The following is a 19,426-nucleotide window of genomic DNA, read 5'->3' on the forward strand; positions in this document are numbered from 1 at the left end:
AATATCAGAGCGTCTTGTGGAGGTGTACTGCACAGCCATGCTACCTGAGGAGTCTCTCATTGACTCTTGTGGTGGTCTTAAGGCATGGCATGCAAAGGTCACTACGCTGCTGTCCCTTGCTGCAAAAGTGAACAGAGACACACCAATGTTCCATTTCCTAAGGCTTTGTAATGACTATGCCACAGCACTAAACCTCGCATCAGGAGAAGTCTCAGTCTTGAACAACCTCGCACAAACAGCAAAAAGTCAGGGAGACAACTGCATGAACTCACCACTGGTGTTCTCCCTAGTTGTTGAGACAGCAAGGAAGCTACTGAGTAGTGGAAAGATGTCTCCAGAACGAATGCAACAGTTCCTCTGCCTGCTCTTTGGGCGGTGCTTGGATGCAAACCCAGACACCATTCTTATTGACAGCATTCTGGATGAGTTAAGCAAGCTACCTACGGGTTCCATCAGATATGCTGGTCCAGTTCTGGATCGTATTCTCTGTTTTGAGCAGGAGAGCCATCAGACACAGTCAAACTATCATGGACATCTAGGTCTGTTCCAAGATATTATTGAGGACCAGGACCTTGCATTGGAAGAACATCCACCCCTGCAGTCCTTGAACAACTGCCTGCATTCATTGCAAATAACTTCAGGGTTTGACTCACACCTTGCTACACTTTGCAGTGACATCATCCAGGACAGATTTTTCTCCTCTATTGCCCAACATTTAGTGGAACTTGGAGAGCCCGACAACCCCCTACACGTAGCTCTGGTCAAGGCTGCAAGGGTCATAAGGGAATCCACTACTTGTGACTTGCAGTTTATCTGTTCTGTTGCATTCATCAGAGTTTTCCTAACAGAAATGGCTAAAGCCTTACAGGAAATGTTGGATACACAAAACGAAGGAGAGGAGCTGCAAATGTCAGAACACCTGCTACAGGAAGTTAACACCCAACTGTTCACTCCATCACCAAAGGAGGAGCCAACTCTATCGAGAAAGGTTTCTATGGTCTTGTTCTTTCTGAAACAGCTTCGACCAGACCATGGGTTGCTGGGATTGCGTGACCTGAGCAAAGACCTTGGCCCAATGTTGCCTGCCTTGCAAGAACTAGAATGGGAAAAGGATGAATTGGAGTCAAGGTTTTCCTTTGGTCCACTGAGGTATGCCACAGGCTATGAAGATGCAATGAAGGCTATAGCACTCCTGAAGGAGAAAGAAGATGAAGCAATGAATGCACTGATACAAAAGGCAAAGGGATGTGAAGAAACCAAATTCTCACTCTTGGCAACACTTTATGACCTGTACTTCCTAGTACGCACAGTGCGGCCAGCCCGTGACACTGAGAAAGCTGCCGCCCAGACAATGGCAAAGATGATTTCTAACTTTCCACGGCCATTCCAACAGACCCTGTTGTGCACTGTAGGAGAGCAAGACTCCAAGCTGTGTGTCTCAGAGCAGTCCAGCTTGGATGACATCCTGAAGAAATCAGTTATCATGCACCTGCTCTGTGTCCTAAGCTCCAGCCTGGCACAAAATATGAAGATACAGTCACCCTTCCAGCAGTATTTGACTAATCCAGAGAAGTTAAATGCACCTTACGTACTAGCTATTGATAACAATGGTGATGACCCACCTGAAGTGTATACAGCCACAAGCCAACAGATGTGGGATCAAAACGCTACTGTATGGTGTTGTTCCTGTGGATGTCTTGTTGCCCAGCAAAGACTTGCTCCAACATCTCATGAACAACAAACAGTGTGTCCTGTTTGCCAGTCTCCATCTGTTCCCACAAATCACCTTGATGGAAGCGAGCCTGGTAACTCCTATGTCCAAAATGTCAGCTCTGGAATTACTGTAACCCAGCAGACAGGGTATGTTGTTGCTAGCCCTGAAGATAGAGGAGAAAGATGGTTCACCGTTCGCCAAATGTCCCCTGCAGCATATCGTTGTTTGCACCTGTTAGTTCATGGATGCCTACTGGCTAGCCACTATGCTGAGGTCTGCAAGCCAGAACAGCTGGGAGAATTCATCTTCAAGGATCAAGACAAGGGTCAAGATGCCATCGATATTTGCACAAACTTTGTTGATGTTGATTGGAAAGCACTGGGTGATGTTATTTCTGGTACAAGTGAGGATGTTTGCCGTCTGCTGCATTCTGTCATTCAGCATAGCTGCAGCCTGCTCAATGGATCCCACAAAGTTGGGGGAAACACTTGTAAGACTCGTGAAGAAAGGGAGAAGTGGGAAGAAGAATTCTCTGCTATTGTAGATGAACTAGTCCAGAGGATTCCATCATCCCTTCGAGAGCAGCAGGTTTCTTCTTTGTCTGAAGATATGGAAATTGAGCAAGGCCCCAAGTGTCTGGAAATCAAAGTAGAAGAGCTGGAAAGAGGAGTTGGTCGTCAATACCATCATGACCATGCCTTGAGGCTCTTCAGAGTAACAGAGATGAAGACATTTGAAAAGTTGCACTGTCATTTCATGAATGGTGGCAGAGATCTGCAAGATGCATACCCCTTCTTGGGATTGTTCTTTTCAATGCATGAACAGCTTCCTTACATAAAGCACCTTCATCCTCTCCTGAAGTGGACAACAATAGTCAAGTCACGACTGGGTCACAGGCTGGCTAAGGAGAAAGCAAAAGATATGAAGATGTGCGATTTCATCTATGACAGTAAACTGACAAAGCAGGAAAAGGAACGTTTGAAGAAGTCCTTCCAAGAGTTCAAGGAGGCATGGAATCAACTGCATGGCAGTGGAAAGACAGTGGACGGGAGATTTGCCAGTATGTTACCAATGCATGAAGAACGTTCCATCACACAATGCCTGCTGGACCTACAGATTCCTGACAGTCATCTCCAAACTGCCATCAGTGTGTTGTACAATCTGCAGAACAAGTTCCTCGCCAATGTTGCCAAGCTTGCTGCCACCACAACTTGCCCTGCAGTAAGCTTCTTGGTTCGAGAACAACGTTCAAGTGTCATTCCACAAGTCTCCATTCTTGATGTTAAGAAGACAGATGTCATCCACTACAAATGGTCAAATGACTTCATGAAGCATTCAGAGTGTAACACAGAATACGGCCTTGGACGGCAACTGTTCTTCGACTTCAGCAAGATTGAGATGGAACTCGCCAACAACTTAGTGCTGGGCAAGGCCTATATCAATGATGAACAGGGCTTACCAAAGTTTGCATATGCCAATGAACTGTTTCTGCTAGTGCAAGCATTCTTCTTGACGTGTCCAGCCACGTGACCCAAGAACCACTTGCAACTGACAGTGCCAGGGCACTGCGAGAAAGAAATGAGAGTGATCGCATTGCAAAACCACTGCTTGAGCATATGGAGGTGGTACTTTTCCTGCTAAAACGGACAAAAGGGAATCCCTCAGAGCCTCTCGTGGACTATACAAAGAAATGGTTGTCCATGCTAACAAGTCCCTTTCCTGTCCATCTGCTACCAGAACCACATAGTGCCATCCAGCTCAAACACGTCGTGCACCTGTATGAAACACTTGAGGACATGATGGCAGATGTCACCATAGAGTCCCTTAGTGACTGCTTCAGGCAGACTCTAAGGCCTGTGGTGCAATCCAAGATGGAAAACGCTGCCACAGAAGAGTTGGAGCGTGCTGTAAAGGTGACTCGACAGTTTGTCTTCCGCTACATGTCCTCGCCAGACTCACCTGAGAAGATCAAGCCCGAAAGCCTCCTTGTGAATCACTTGAAGAATACAGGACTCTGGACAGAAGGCCATACAGAGACTAGTGAGGGAACTGCAACCAATGCCTCATCAACATTCATGGACCAACTGAATGTGGAACATGTGTATGCTGCCTTACAGGCCATGACAAACACCATTGGGGTAAGATTATCACCTGACATTGAATGGATTGTATGTGACTCAAATTATGATGGATCACATTTAAAACATTGTTTACTATAATGTTATACAATTTTGTCCTTGTTACTTGGTTGAAAAAGTTTGGACAAAGCACTTTTGACTAAAGAACTTGACAGAACATGTTACCATATTCAAAATGTTTTATTAAATTGTAGAATGAAGATTTGCTATGTAATGTTGGCTAGTGCCAAAGCAAGTGACCAAAATGGTAACATGGCATATGGGTCATGTCAGTTTGTTCGTTTTGGTATGTCGTTTCTGATTGCTGTTACTTTAGGAATCTGTTATAATTATTGCTGTTACTATAAGAGTCTTTTATAATTATAGGCTACCGTGTTCTTACTCCAGAATTTCACAAAAGTTGCTATGTTCTTGGTTATTCCTTTAGGTCCGACAAAGCGAGAGGAACATGTTCCAGTCATTCACTGCCAAGAAGACCCATTCAGCACCAAACCGCAGGGCAACAAGGAAGAAAATGAAATATTCTAACACTTAGTGTGGTACATGTACAAGTAAGTGCTGACAATTATCACACAACTTGTTCAAGACCTAGAATAATTTATTGAAACTACTACCAAAGAAGCTACTCTATTTTTAATTGATGTGTGAGACTGTTTAAAAGTAAGATGAACCCTTTATCCCTGCTTTTATCATTGTCATGCTACCCAAACTTGGGGGGAGGGGGTTACAATGCAGGGATCGACAGTGGTAGTGAGAATTTTTTAATGGATAGAGGCTCCATCTTTACTAGTGCCAGGTAATCTATAATTATTGTTACTAATAAATCTGCTTTATGTCTTCTCAGATTGCAGTGCTGTGTAAACTTGAGCAGAGAAGGCGGGAGAGCACCAACCCAACCCCTGTTAAGAGCAGTTTTTCCCGGATAGTCTAATATGTACTCATGTAGTCTAATAAGTTTCAATGTAAAGTAGAATTATTCTTACCGGTACTTCAGAACATCTTGACCAAAGACTAAATATGCTCTAATCATTAAGAACTAATAGCTTGCACAATAACATGTCTAGCAATAATATTCTGTACAGTTGTGAGAAAGTTTTGATATATTATGACATCTCAACTACTGACAATTTTGTAATCACTGTATATTGGAATAATAACTTGAATGTGACCAAAGATACATGTAGACTGTTACTTGGTTATACCCAGGTATTGATTCGTCTTGAAGTACAACATGAAGGTTTCAATAGGGATCACAGGGAACATTTCCATGATGTATACTGTGTCCATAGTGTTTTTGTAGTGTTTTTGGACTCTGTTTTCCAAAAGGAATGAAAGGGACTAGATATATAAAAAGAATTATATAGTGATTATTACTCTACAATGTATTTTGAGACAGCACTTTTCAATCAAGATCAATACAACTGCAGGAACAATATTACATGAAAATAATTATGGAATTATATGTATGTTGCATTTTGACTTCTTTGCAAATCTTGAAAACATTCCAAACAACAAGTTTATAATTATGGATACATAGTCTTATTAATTGATATGGTGACTACTAGTTCTCTGATAGGAAGTAATGTTTACACTCGTTCTCATTCAAATGTACAAAATGCTGTCGCCACTCTTTACGACTAGGTATGGGCCAAATCATGGACCTCATCGTTGCTTTCTTCACTTTCCCACTACACTTACTATGTTTCACGAAAAATGCACCACAAACCCAGGTTTGATTGATGACTTGAGAGAAATTATGGTCGCGGATTGGATTTCTCCCCCTAAAAAGCGGCTGTCGCCTGAGACGAAACAGAAACTTTAAAAAGCAGCCTAAAACGTAGCAATTTGATAACGACAGTAGTTTTTTGCCTGGTGAAGTCGGGTAGCCAGGCCCTCTGACTGATCAAGTCAGATCGCTTCTGTCATTATTTTTGTACGCTGTGCGAGGTGTTTCATACCTGTCGCCAAGTTCTGTAACATCCGTTACCGCTCAAGTAAGACGGTCGTACAGTTTAGATAGAGTAACATATAAGACAGGAAATTGCCATTTTGATGACTTTTAGCAAGTTTTCTATGTTTCTAAGAGAAGAAGAAAAAAAGTGTGTGCTGTTATTTGTAGCCACCTTCGCTGAACAAATTGTTTTACAGTAATCAATGTAACATCCGTTACCATTGTTTTTACTTTTAATTTTAGTTTCTTCACCTGGTATATAAAAAGTCGCCCAGTTTTAAAATGTCCGTACTTATGCTTCCTTGTTCTCAAAGGATGAAGATAAAAACTGCAGATCTTCTTGGAGAAATAAACAAAAACGTCCGTTTTGTAACATCCGTTACCGGTAACGGAAGTTACACCTGTAGCGCAAAAGACGTAACAAGAGATCGAATTTCCCTTCCCTATGCACCATAAACATAATAGTTGGAAATAAAATAGGAAAAATACGGATCCGAAGAAAAATAACCCTCTGTGGCGTCAACAGACTCAAATGTTCTACTCTTCTTTGCTTCAAAAGATATTTTTTGCGACTTCTATACACTACACTTAGCTATCTTTATGTGTTCGATATGTGTATATTTACCAGTTAATAATGGGCTGACAGAAGTACTTTCATAGATACTGACGCCTAAACTAATGGCTTTTGAGGTGATGTCATGAATGCAAGCTTTATCGTACACCCAATTCATGCTGATGTTCCAGCGTTTTTGCCGCACTAAAATTGCATTGTTTACATATGTCTTATCTAAGTGCATAGATTTTCGGTAACTTCCCATGGCATTTAAGCTGTCCTTTTTTGTTAATCATTAATTGAGATGTTTTCCTAAAAAATAAGGTAGGTTTGCCTGAAAAAACAGATCATCGATTTTTCGACCCAAAAAATCACCATTTTGTACATTTCAATGAGAACGAGCCTTAAGAAAATGTATATTTGAAGGCAACTTTAGCAGCATGTGACAACTGTTTTCTAGATTCAGCATAATAATATTATGACAGATGAGAAAATATGGAGTGAATATGTTTTCTCAGCAAAACTGGGTCTAGCATTCTTGCTGTTGTGTTTGGCAAAATTGAAACCAAGTGAAATATCAAGAGTGATGCTTAATGCAAAGTTTTAATTTTCTGTCCCAGTTATCAGTCTGGTTAGTGTGTATTGTTCAACTTTCAACATTGGATTAACATGCTGATTCAATAACTATAACTTTTTAGTGTGCCCATATTAGTTTTTCTTATTTCTTGCATTTGAATATTTCAAGAGGAGGTTAATTTGCATAAAGACTTGAAATGTTCATTCGTATCACTGCAAGTAGAAATTGTGCCTTATTAATGTGCCGTTACATTAATTATAGAATCTTCCAAAAAGTGTTATGTTGTTTCTAGTAGATAAAGTTTCAAGCAAAATGTGGGACAAAAATGTAATGTTACAAATAGTACAAGATTCTGGTTTGTTACCGATTTATGTCAATATGATGGTATTCTTGTTTAGAAGTAAAACATGAAACAAAGCCACTGCATGCATAATAGATCTCGTTTCATAAGGAGCAAAATCAAGGCATATTAGAAAGTTATCAAACTTTAAGGAAATCATCATACTTGTAGCAGGGATAACTTTTGGACTCATTTTAGAACTGATAATTTCTGTAGTTTAGTTTTTAGTACTAGTATGTTTTTTTTTATGTTGTGTTTTTGTGATTTTCAAGAAATTAAAGGTTGTGTATCATAAGTAACAAATATGAAGTCCCCATCATTTAGCAGCTTGATGTAGTGTAATCTTTGCAGAGGGTTGTGTTAACTTACTTAATACATCACAAAATACCATCAACCATGTAATGTTAGTGGCAAGATCTCTGCACGTTGACTTATGGGACAACTGATGCTGCATGCATACAAACAGTGGAAACATGTTTAGGACTGCGTAAAATACTCCTAGGCCACACCAATTTAATTCCTTGGTTAACGGATTTTTCTAGAAAAATAATGGAGCGGGCGGGCGAAAAAAATAAAAAATAAAAACCGGCCTAGGCATCCTATTATGGCCCAAAAGGGTACGATAGGAGCTATGAAGTCAACACACCAGGCTGGTTCAAAATTTAAACAATGAATTTTGAACTTTTAATGATACCATTGCACTGAAAGATGGAATAACTGTAACAACTAGGATGAAAAGGACTGTTTTCAACTGTTAGGGGTAAACATTCTGAATTTTTATTTTTATTTGCAAATCAGAAAAAAATGAAGCGGGCGAATCTGTTAACCAAGAAATTAAATTGGTGTGGCCTTAACTACATATACAAGAAATGTTTTTCAACATTCACAACATGCACAGTATTTAATTTTGTCACACGATTTGATGAGGCTGTCACAGAACTTACCATCGAGAAGGATCTAAAACGTAAACATTTCACTTTTAAACAGCACGTTTGAAAAATATCCTAAATTGTCTATTAAAACCTCTAATACGACTTGTACAGGAGCTCAGACTTAAGGTAGCAGTCTGAGTTGCACTTGCAGTGGGTGGAAGGTACCATATACCTCGCGTCGGCCATCTCATCAGCATTCTGTACAGACATCACATGTAAGGCCACACCGATTTAATTTTATGGATGACATCCGCGCGCGCATTGATTTTCGCCCGATCTCAAAAAAAAAAAAAAAAAGATCACGTATTCCGAGGCTCTGGCCTGGCTTTAGGCCTGGGTAGTGCATGGTGGTGATAACTCTGGTTGACGGCAGCCAGGCTACCGAAGCTCCAAGACTCAAGAACTCAGTACATACGTACAGCAGTGTCGATTCATATATTCCGCAAAAATCCAGCATGTGTCGGCCTGTCGTATACGTCGCTATGTAATGCGCCAAATTCACAATACCAGGTTTTGTAGCATTTTTATTTTTGGCCGGATTTTTTTTTTTTCGCCCGCGCGCAGTAGTTTGAGGGTCTTCAGAGGATGTCATCCATAAAATTAAATCGGTGTGGCCTAACTTGCGCAGTGGAGTTTTACTGATTGGGTAATAATGAAGTTTTGACACATATTTTTTGTAAATTCATTTTTGAAGGTCTGCTTGGGTGGTGGGGGATCTAGCAACACCTTAACCTAGGAAGGTCAGCAACTTATTAACCGGCAACCTGATACACATAACTACCACCTTGGGATATTTCTTGGGAGCGTCTCAGGGACTTTTTAGCATACCAAGAAAATACAAGATGCTTGGTTTGGGTGTTATTCCACAATGGACTTCAGATATTCTTTCCTCTAATCCAAGGAGATTTAAATGATTTTAAACCTCCTTGGCTATACCAAAGACTGTGATAGTGCTATTATTAAATACAAGTAAAATACTTTTTATTATCTCCTTGACTCCTGAAGCGTGCAAAGTTCTCTTTTCATACATCATGCAAAAATGACTTCCCTGGGAAAATTTCTCGCATAGAAATTTGTCATCATCAAACAGAGCCCATCCGTGAGGCGTCGCCAAAATAATTGGCGTCATTCTTCATGAACAGGTGGCAGACGACCTTTGACCCGGATATAGAAAGCCATCTTGTCATGAAAAAAAGGAAGTTGTCACTGGGCGGGAGGAGTAAACATTATCTGGTGCGTGCCGTTATAATAGTCATCGTTCGTACGATTCCTGGACACTATCCACTGTAAACATAGGATGGTTTGTAAGAGGTAGTGTCGGGCCATGGAACTGGGGAGTAGAAGGGAGAGAGAACAGCGGCAACAACTGCGCCATCGCCGTCAGAAACGCGTCACCGCCATCAGTCCGCTCGTCAAGTATTCTCTCTTCGTCTTCACCTTTTTCTTCTGGGTAAGTTTGTTTGGATGCCAGACCAATTCCTTCAGCCATAGCCTGGGGGAACGGGAGAAACATGTCTCGCTCCCATGGCGCCCTATATATCCCCAGTTTGCCAGCCTGCCAGGTGCAGGTCTTTCTCTGGTAACGTTATAATATTTTCCCATGTTGGCCCTGGAGCCGAGGAGCTAGAAACAGTTTGACATCAAGGCTAGTTTGCCTGCTAATGTTGTTAGATTAACAGGATAAATCCAATACTAGTAGTAATACAGCGAGCTTTCGCTCAAGTGTTACTGATGTTTTCCAGTTTTGCACCGCCCCCCTCCCCACGTGAGAATCAGGTCTACGTCTAATCAAATGATAAACGTTGGACAACAACATATTTCGTTTTCATGAATCGTCCACGGACTTACCAAATGTTTATCTAGCTATTGCCTTTACCCTTTGGAGATGTCAGACTTGTCTTGCATCATGTATTCCCCAGCTGATAGCAGGTGCCTTACTGGGGATCGGGATCTATGCTCGTGTGGAGAAGGGACAGGTGAATGCTGTGGTGGATCTGCTGGCAGATCCAGCCATTGTACTGATCATCGTGGGATCCCTTGCCTGGATCCTGGGATTCTTCGGCTGTGTGGGAGCTCTGAGGGAGAACATATGTCTGCTAAAAACAGTGAGGCACTTGTTTGTGTGGCAAAAGTACCGAAGTAACGGGTTCCTTTCTCGGTATATATACAGAGGTGAGGCGGCTTCCGTCCTAGGTCTCCAGTGCCGAAGGTACGTCAACACTTGGTGTCCAGTGTTGGCAGCTTCAGCACTGGAAACTCGGAATCGGCAAACCAAACCTTGTCTTTAAAAAGGGTATCGAGATGCTGCCTTTGAAGTATAACACTCATATTTTCGAGATCATACCGCCCGGGTAACAAAGTTTAATCGGGACAACAATGTGATCGGCGGGAACGGACTGCACGGCCTCTTTTCTTACATTTTCAAAGACGTAGACTTGGCCTAAGATACTGTGCTGTACGCTGCGAGGCCAACGTAAGCACCAGAAGCCCAGTGCCGAAATGGTTTGAGAACTCGGCTCCCAGCGCCAAGAGTCACTAAGCACTGGAACGATTCAGTGAGGAACCTGTTACTTGGGTACTTCGGCACTTGCTATCCAGTGGTGAATGGCCTCCGAGCACTCAGGTAAGCGAGTGCTGAGTGGAATTCAGCACTGGCTATATAGTGGTGAACGGCCTCCGAGCGCTGGCTATCCAGTGGTGAATGGCCTCCGAGCACTGGCAAGCGAGTGCTGAGTGGAATTTATCACTGGAGTCAAGATTCAGCTCTGGAATTCCAGTTCTGTCGGAGCTTCAGCACTGGAAAAAAAAGCCGTTCAGCACTAGAATTGCTGTGCAGAGTTTCCTTCCGCACAGGGCCCCGAGTGCCGACGCCACTTTCCCCGCGAATTCAGCACTGGCTGGCCAGTGAGGAACCCGTTACTTCGGTACCTTTGTGTTTGTGTGACTGAGACACCAGTAAGATAAACAATGTTGTTAGATGGTCAACATAAAAAATTAACACAAAAAGTTTGTAAGATTTTGGCTTTGTTATTACTTAACCGATGTGTTACATATCATTAAGTGTACTTACACTTCTGTACTTAGGTGTATTTGGTATATATACACACGTAACAGTATATCATTAGAAAGCTTAATATATTTATTACATTTATGCAGAACCCATGGACTGCTTATGCAAATGTATTTTGCATAAGAAAATAATTTTCCTGGATGTCAGTTTTTTAAATGATGGACAAACGTGAGATAATTAATTGTTGTTTTCCTCCACAGTACTGCTATGTTCTTCTGATCCTCTTCGTGCTACAGCTGGTGGGAGCCATTCTAGGCTTTATCTTCTCTGATAAGGTACTATTAGCAGGGTTGTAAAATAACCAGATGCTAGATTGATGTAAGGAGGTTGATTTTAAACCTCCTTGATTGATGGCATACATGTACCATGACTGAGAGTCAGAAACAAGTTTATGGTAAATTCTAAACCTTTCAACAGGACATACATGTACCCATAAGATCACAGTTCACACTGTTGTACATAGTGACATAACATAATGGCATACCTTTTAATAGTACCCTAGAGATTTTATCATAGCTAATATTAGTAAGTGGACTTTGATTACAGTTGAGGATACTTGGCAGAATAAATATCTAAACTGTCAGAATTTTTTTGTTTGGATAATATCACATGTCCTATTGTTCCATTGCTTGTAGGTAGAGGAACAGATAGGAACCCTTGTGGAGACAGCCATAGAGAAGTACAGGGATGACATTGACCTTCAGAACCTTATCGACTGGACACAAAAGGAGGTTAGTCAGAATTTTAACAGTATGTCTTAGCCTATAACACTGCCCTATGTTCCAACACCCCCATTTTCTGATTTGACTCTGTCTGTGCTTCATATGTATATCTACTATCTTGTACTCTCTCTCCTGCTTTCTCTGGATGTCTATAATAAAGGCAATGCCTGTAAGTAACACACTTGTCTACCCTAGGTCACTATATCTCTATGTCACAAACATTATGACTTCAAAAATCATCCAGTTTTACCATTAGTAACCTTCACCAACTGGAAAGGATCTCAATCCTTAGCAGGATATCAAGCTGTCAACGTTATACTTGGCTGAGGGATTTTCCACTTTGACTTTCCTTCTAGTTCCAGTGCTGTGGAGGAAAGGATGGGTTTAAGGACTGGCATCAGCACAACCGGTACTTCAACTGTTCCGAGGAGAACCTGAGCAGGGAGAGGTGTGGGGTGCCATACTCCTGCTGCAGACCTGAGGGGGAGGAGGTCAGTCCTTCCACCACTTAATATATGCATTTTTAATGAATTTGCTCAGTGTAAGGCCAGAGACCACTAAGCTTCTAGGTACTGAACTAGGTTTGGTTAATTGGAACAACATCTCTTGTAAGTCAGAAACATCAATACTCAAGAACCGCTTGACTTACTGAAACTGAGGACTAATTGACCTTATAGGAGATTGACAGTATTATTCCAGTCATTCCACCTGTAATTCATGATCAACACATAGATCACAGATACATACAGAAATCAGAATGTATGTGTATACAAACTACCAGTTTATTTGTTGTTGATTATCAATATATATTGATTGTAGTATTTTTATACATATATTTTATATTTTATTTTATATAGTAACTTATTAATATTCTACCTTTTCAGGCTGTGATCAACACTATGTGTGGCTATGACTTTGCTCCTGATGTAACGGTAGGTCCAGTGGATTCACAAAGCTAATTTTATCATTAAATTGGGCTGCACCAGTCCTGTCACAAGTTTTATTACAAGGTTATCCTCTATGGGATACCAGTTTTCAACTATACTGTACACACATGTGTAAGAGATATATTGAAACCTGCAATTACAAATGTAGCCCCACCCGATTGCATACTCTTTGTTGCATTAGTAAAGCTTGTTGACACTGACACTGTTGTTTGTCCCCACAGCCGACTGAAGCAGTTGACAGAATCTACATCCGCAGCTGTATCTTTGCAGTGGCAGACTGGGCCAGGGAGAACCTGTTCCTGTTAGGGGGGATCGCTATGGGCCTGGCTATTCCACAGGTGGGTTGCTAAGGTTTGACTAGGCTGTATGTTCATGGATGGAATGTTGGAAATGTAAGGGTTGTACATACACCACATACACTTATAACACTGATTATTTGTACTGGGGAATTCCCTCTTTCCTACAAGTACATTTGACGATTCATCCCTACATATAGCTTATATAGCTTAACATCTCATTCGAAGGTCCATGCAAACCTTAGGAAGTCAATAATGAATGGCCAGCATATGAACCAAACCCCATTTTTCCTGATAAGCAAAATAAATGTAACCATTCACACTGCTTGCTTAGTCTGCCATAGAATTAAGTACAGAGTAAGATACTAGTATCTAAATGCTTTATATGTTAATACAGTTCAAACCATAAACCTCCTCATTAGTGCAGTGCATGTTCTAACCACTGCATGATGTACATGTACGTAGTAATAGCTAACAGCCTGCATACCTGTAGAGACTAATCCCAGAACCTCTGTACCTCGCAGTTGGTCGGCATCCTTCTGTCCAGGGTGTTCATCAACCAGATAGAGGATGAAAGGGCACTGGCCAATCAGCAGGCCCAGTTGTAAGGGGATGGACCAATCAACAATCTTGTTACTGACGAGTCATGGTCATCAAGTACTCTAACGGTCATGGTAGTTTAGGATGAGAACCTTTAGCCTGGATCCAGCTGCAGCCTTTTTAGCTTTATTACGACTGGGCCCACAGCAATTACGTTACGTCATGAGTTAATTCAACTGTCAGCTCAACCCCATGTGCTGCCACATAGGCTTTGCGAATCAGTGTTTAAATCCTCAACAACTGTTCAAATGACAGACGGATAGGATGTGCAGGTTCAGTCATTTTGGCATGGAAGCGATTAAGAGAGCGTATTAAAGCTAAAAAGGCTGGCATCCATTCTAGAGATTTTCATGTGCATGATTCATATATCATAATAGATTTCATCATAGATTTTGATGATAGGGAGAGTTTAACAGTACTTTTTTAGTGCATGCTCAGCTACTAAATCCGAAGAAACATCCCACACTTACAGAAAACAGAGGGATACACTGTCGGGGAGTGTTATATATGAAAGTATAAGTATATATTGTGAACCATTATATATTTGACATGAGCTGTGTACCAATGGCTACAAGTGTCAAGCCATGCATGTAAACTTTTCTATGCTTATCCTTAAGGATTTATACTTTTGTATAAACGTACAATATAAAGCTATTCATTTTATTTTTTTCAAATGTACATGAAATAAAAATGACTGCTTATATTTTTAAATTTTACCTTAAGTTTGAACAGTGGTGGAATGACGTAACAAAGCTTTTTGTCAGTCATATGACTGTCATATGTGGAGTCATCCCCAAATGTGCCTCCCAGTGGGGTATGGCTTTACAGTATTGTGATACATTCAAGACTTAGTTGTTAATATGCACTGTACAATTCATTCCCCTCTAGCTTCTGGGCATTGTGCTGTCAAGGTTACTTGTGAACCAGATCATGTTGGAACAGGGCTTCTCAACTGGATTCTAATACTGTAAATCTGGAAACTTTTGCAGTGGTTTTGTATTTGAAGTGACATCTCCAATGCAAAATTATGACACCGTAGATATGTGTTCCCACGAATTATGACTGTAATACAGAATAGTTTCAACTGCAAATTGAAAACTCTGCAGAATTGAAAATCAGTGCAAAAGTAAATGAATTTACAGTAATCAATGCAACCTTTGTGCAAAAGATTTTTGGCAATGCCTTAGGGTCAGAGCCACTTTGTCATTATTACTATCATGGCTATGACTCATAATAAACCAGTTCATGGTTTATATATAAACCAGTTCATGGTTAATAGTCATATAACAAGCAATTCCTGTTTAGGCATGCTTGATACATGTCCAGATGTGTTTTGTTTAGGTCTCGGGGCTTCAAGCTTGTTACATTATCTACAATGTACCACATTGTACATTCACAGTTCAAATTGAACCGGCTTATTGCCTGGGCTTTTGTAACAAGTAGTACTTACTAATATTCCTAAAATACATTTATACATGTACGTCTAACTTGCCCTATCTAGCTAAGGCCTATTGTATTGCTGCTTGCTTCTAACATTCCCTTTATTTGGCAAAGACACAGTGATTGAGTTCTATACATCATGCTGATTTTCCTAGCTATTTTAGGAGGTGAAATTTCTGACAATGTAACCAATTTATTCCTTAGTTTCTTTAGGTTAGTTTTTAGATATTTTTATTGTGCTAGTTGACATTTTGAAAGCACTATGTTGCACTGCTTCAGTCCTTGCCAGTTCCTTATTGTTAACATGCTATTATGTAACATCTTTTATAAATCAATATTTTATGATCTTAAGTACATTGAAAAGTACAGGTATGAAGGGAGGATGTGCCTTAGCGTAAGTATACTTAGTATGATATCAAGTGCCTTTTTGGTAATGATGGAAATTACTGATTTATTGGAACTGTGGTCTATTTTTACAGAGGATTTTTAAAAACTGGATTTCACACAAAAGATGGTCCATGTACCTTGACCATGGTCCTATTTTTGTCTCTTTTATTCTATTGAGGTCCTTTGTCTTCCCCTACATTCTCCGTCCTGTTGTTTTTTGTCACCAGAAAGAATGATTATTTAATATAATGAAAATTGTCTAATTATTTGTTAATTTGATACTAAATTTATAATTGAGTTAAAACTCATCTGTAATTAACAGTTGCTTGTGATGTAATAGTGATGTGTATGATTAAATTGTGCCTTTTTCAACTTTAAAATCAAAGTTTGGAAAAATCACTGAAATCCAATAGATCCCAATACACTCCATAATTGAGTCTAAAAGTTGGGTCCCTTATTATTTGCTTCCGAATGTTCAGAAAATAATTGGGAAAGCAATTCACCAAGTGAAATACCAGTAGATGGATACTGAAAGTGTCCCACACATTTATAGAGATGATTTGCATTTTGTAATAATTATTGCTAGATAACAACTGATGTTACGTACCTTGTAGTCCACAATTATGTATAGTAATGTAATGTATAGAGATTAGTTATGAAATCAGTATTATTTTTGTGATGGCTATTTGAATGAGGTTACAAAACAATTGTAGAATCTATTATTAATAATTACATGGCATTTGTAGATGTGAAAATAACGTTAATTATAGACACTGATCACTCTATTATTTACATCTTATAACTTTATAACATAAACTCAATGATGATGGTAAGAGCTTCATAGTTTGTGTGATTATGCTACTAATGTGCCTACAATGTACTCGCTTAAACGTAACAAAGATTTTATTGTCAAATGAAAATATTAGTTCTGTACACATGAAAAGTTATGTATACATGGTTAGTGCTTCAAGCTTGTATTTTGTGGAAGAAAATGAAGTTTGAATAATCAGATTCTTGCATTGTGTTTACTTGATACTGTATACATCTGTGTAAAAAGGTGAATGTATACCTGAGTGTGTTTTATACTTTTGGCCTTCATAATTGTGATGTAAATCATTTGCATAGGAAGAAACATTAGATATAAATTATGCAAATAATTCCAACATTTGCATAATTATGGGATTCATTTTTGTGTTAAAAAGCGGACTATAGCTAGACATGAATTACGCTTGTTAGGACCATTTGCATAATTTTGATAATGCATATGACTCATAAAGGCAAGTCACTGAGAGAAATGACTGCTTTATTGATTGCACCTTCAAATAAATTCTATTTCTAAAACATATAAGCAGGAAATATCTTCTGAGTATACAGTCCATTGCACTAACGAAGCAACATCAAAAGGTTGGAAAACATCCCAACAGGGTCCTGTAGACTTAACTGTTGTCTGTCTTTGCTGTAATTTGCATCTTAATATACCATTAATGATTACATATGACCATAATATACAGAAGCATATAGTATACATACACATTCTATAGAGAGTAAAATGTAATATTACAGAACTATGACACTTTCCACTCACTCATCATTCAAGTACAGTAAAAATACTGTTCATCGGACAACAGCTAACAACAGACTTTCCACTAGAAACTGGCTGAGATACCCAAAAATTGACAGCTGTTCAACGATATAAAGAATTTTTTTCACTTTTTGTGTGTTTTGTTGTCTTTTAAATCGTACTTAAACATTGTGCATTGTAGTCCAATTATAATAGTAAGGGGGGCACAAATCTAATTTTGGACACTCAGCAATCACCATCTAATGGAAAGGAGGCCTACTCAGCAACACAAATATCATGACAACATTACATGTCCATGTACAGCACTGACTGCCTGATCCATGGCATTCTTTCATACGTCAATCAGAGAATCTGATAGAGTGTTGTTGTGTCAAGACGTCATGGGTGCATCCAGGGGACACCATTCAGTCCTGGCACCATCTTTGCTTTACCTTTCTCATAAGGATTCAGCACATTTCTCCATGAAACACAATGTCATGATCATAATCTACAATTGATGACCCATACAACACAAAGTTACCCACTGTACACAGTCTGCAGACATTCACTTGTTCTATATATACTTGCTATTATCTTCCAAAGGGCAGAACTGATCATGAAGTGCTATTTTGCATGTGGAAAATATGTCAATAATCAGAAAGAGTTTTCATATACATTGTATCACTTTCGTATTCAGAAGTACATTCTAACTGTCACAGTTCTACAATTTTACTAAGATTTTTGAATGTCATTACTTGTACTGATGGTCACACTAATTTGATTAGGTAGCTTAGGAATCTACCAGTTACAATTGCTAATATATCACAAGTTTCCCTACCTTTCAAAACTTAATGCTTACCAGTTACTTCATACTTACATTTTGAACTTTACTAAAAAATGTTAATTGTCTACAATCTAAAGCTGTTGGGGGGTGTGTTGAAATGTTTAGTGGGAGAATATTTACCAGGTTGTTACAATTTTACAGTGCATTTACTACATGTGCAAATACATCACCTACAAGTACATGTACTTCATTGTGTTTCTTTACATTATTTATTGTGAAAGTGTGTCTAGTGATTTACAGTACTGTATAAGAGGCATGTCATCAGTGCCAGATGCACCCTCAATGCTTCTATCGGTATAAGGATCCAGAATTAGCAGTCCAATCAAGAAATACCATCTTTGAGCTAAATACTTACAGCAACCTACACCCTACAATTATCACCCCAAAGGCATTTCACTTTTGATATTTTTGTTACTACAGAACTATTATAATTCAGTGCTATAGTAAGCTGCCAGGTGCATCTAATACAGTACTGTCTACAGGTTTTTAGCTGTTTGTAATATGGTGTGCCCTGATCATAGCTACATGTACAATGTTGTACATCTGGACTGTGTTTTAATTCTGTAACGATGATGTACCAAATTTGGCACCAGCAGATCCAATGTAACAGCCTACATGTAGTTCAGCAATATTTACACTCTTCAACAGGCCCTCTTATTTTAAACTTCCTCTCACACTCATTTATCAACATTAATCCACTTGGCACATGAACTGTACGTGTTAATGTTACTCTAAAATCATATTTATGGATGGGAATTTTCTACTGGTCTGGAATCCATCCTGTCCTAGATCCAGTTCGCTCCTCTGATCACTTCCCCACCATATACTCTGGCCCCATTCCCACTGAAGAATTTTGGTCCTTACATCCTGCATTACTGGGAATCAAATTCTTCTCAGAAGCAGTTCAACTAGGATCAAGCTTCCGACTGCCTGTTTGAACACTGTTACTGTCACTATACTGTCATCAGGAACCATATTACCTATTCCAAATGTATCTGGGTTTGTCGAAGTAGAAAACCATAGCTACCGGTAGAACAGAATGGATACCAGGCTATTTTTTTTCATGTAGTGCACAATCAATGGGGGTTTGAGACTTGCCTTCGATAAATGGCAATCATCCAAAGGTAGATATTTCCTACAGTAAGTGTGTAATCAGGTATATAATATGCAAGTTTATCTGATTGAGGGCAGTGATAATTGTATGTGTGTGTGTAACCACGGTTGTAAACCTGGGTGGGTGTTCAGTGGATGAGCTGGATGAGCTGCAGATAGGGGCCATCAGGAGCAGATGATGACGCAGCCTGAAAGATGGACTCAAACGCTCGTCTGTCCAGTTCTTCTGTGATCTGAAAAA

General features: G+C 39.6%; 3 protein-coding genes across 4 annotated transcripts in view; 2 read left to right on the plus strand and 1 right to left on the minus strand.

Moving 5' to 3' along the window:
- Nucleotides 1–5,441, plus strand: part of LOC109478413 — a 29,086-nt gene extending 23,645 nt beyond the window's left edge. The window contains 4 exon segments of the mRNA XM_019779942.1: nucleotides 23–3,200; nucleotides 3,203–3,852; nucleotides 4,280–4,403; nucleotides 4,697–5,441. Of these exon segments, the coding sequence (XP_019635501.1) occupies nucleotides 23–3,200; nucleotides 3,203–3,852; nucleotides 4,280–4,387 (3,936 nt within the window). The 3' untranslated portion in view covers nucleotides 4,388–4,403; nucleotides 4,697–5,441.
- Nucleotides 5,442–9,390: 3,949 nt separating this feature from the next.
- Nucleotides 9,391–16,672, plus strand: LOC109478484 (tetraspanin-33-like). 2 transcript variants are annotated; one of them, XM_019780042.1, is made up of 8 exons: nucleotides 9,391–9,655; nucleotides 10,125–10,310; nucleotides 11,476–11,550; nucleotides 11,911–12,006; nucleotides 12,354–12,488; nucleotides 12,882–12,929; nucleotides 13,166–13,282; nucleotides 13,765–16,672. In XM_019780042.1, exons 1-8 carry the CDS (start codon nucleotides 9,530–9,532, stop codon nucleotides 13,846–13,848), a joined length of 867 nt encoding a protein of 288 aa, XP_019635601.1. In that variant the 5' UTR covers nucleotides 9,391–9,529; the 3' UTR covers nucleotides 13,849–16,672. The 2 variants fall into 2 exon arrangements, with proteins under 2 accessions (XP_019635601.1, XP_019635602.1); XM_019780043.1 differs by having other exon boundaries at nucleotides 14,729–16,672.
- A 281-nt stretch (nucleotides 16,673–16,953) lies between these two features.
- The window catches only part of LOC109478414 (huntingtin-like), a 36,448-nt gene continuing 33,975 nt past the window's right edge, over nucleotides 16,954–19,426 (minus strand). Inside the window, exon 71 of the mRNA XM_019779943.1 lies at nucleotides 16,954–19,418. Coding sequence (XP_019635502.1) covers nucleotides 19,314–19,418 — 105 coding nt within the window. The 3' untranslated portion in view covers nucleotides 16,954–19,313. The remainder of the gene's footprint in view (nucleotides 19,419–19,426) is intronic.

This window comes from Branchiostoma belcheri, unplaced genomic scaffold (genome assembly GCF_001625305.1).
Source record: "Branchiostoma belcheri isolate BF01 breed outbred unplaced genomic scaffold, Haploidv18h27 scaffold44, whole genome shotgun sequence".
Lineage (NCBI taxonomy): Eukaryota > Metazoa > Chordata > Leptocardii > Amphioxiformes > Branchiostomatidae > Branchiostoma > Branchiostoma belcheri.

Bases quoted from the DNA above. Each gene is read 5' to 3' on its own strand.
- LOC109478484 (XM_019780042.1), top strand. From the start codon at position 9,530: ATGGAACTGGGGAGTAGAAGGGAGAGAGAACAGCGGCAACAACTGCGC. The intron at 12,489-12,881 runs GTCAGTCCTTCC...CTACCTTTTCAG, and splicing joins GCAGACCTGAGGGGGAGGAG to GCTGTGATCAACACTATGTG. The intron at 12,930-13,165 runs GTAGGTCCAGTG...TTGTCCCCACAG, and splicing joins ACTTTGCTCCTGATGTAACG to CCGACTGAAGCAGTTGACAG.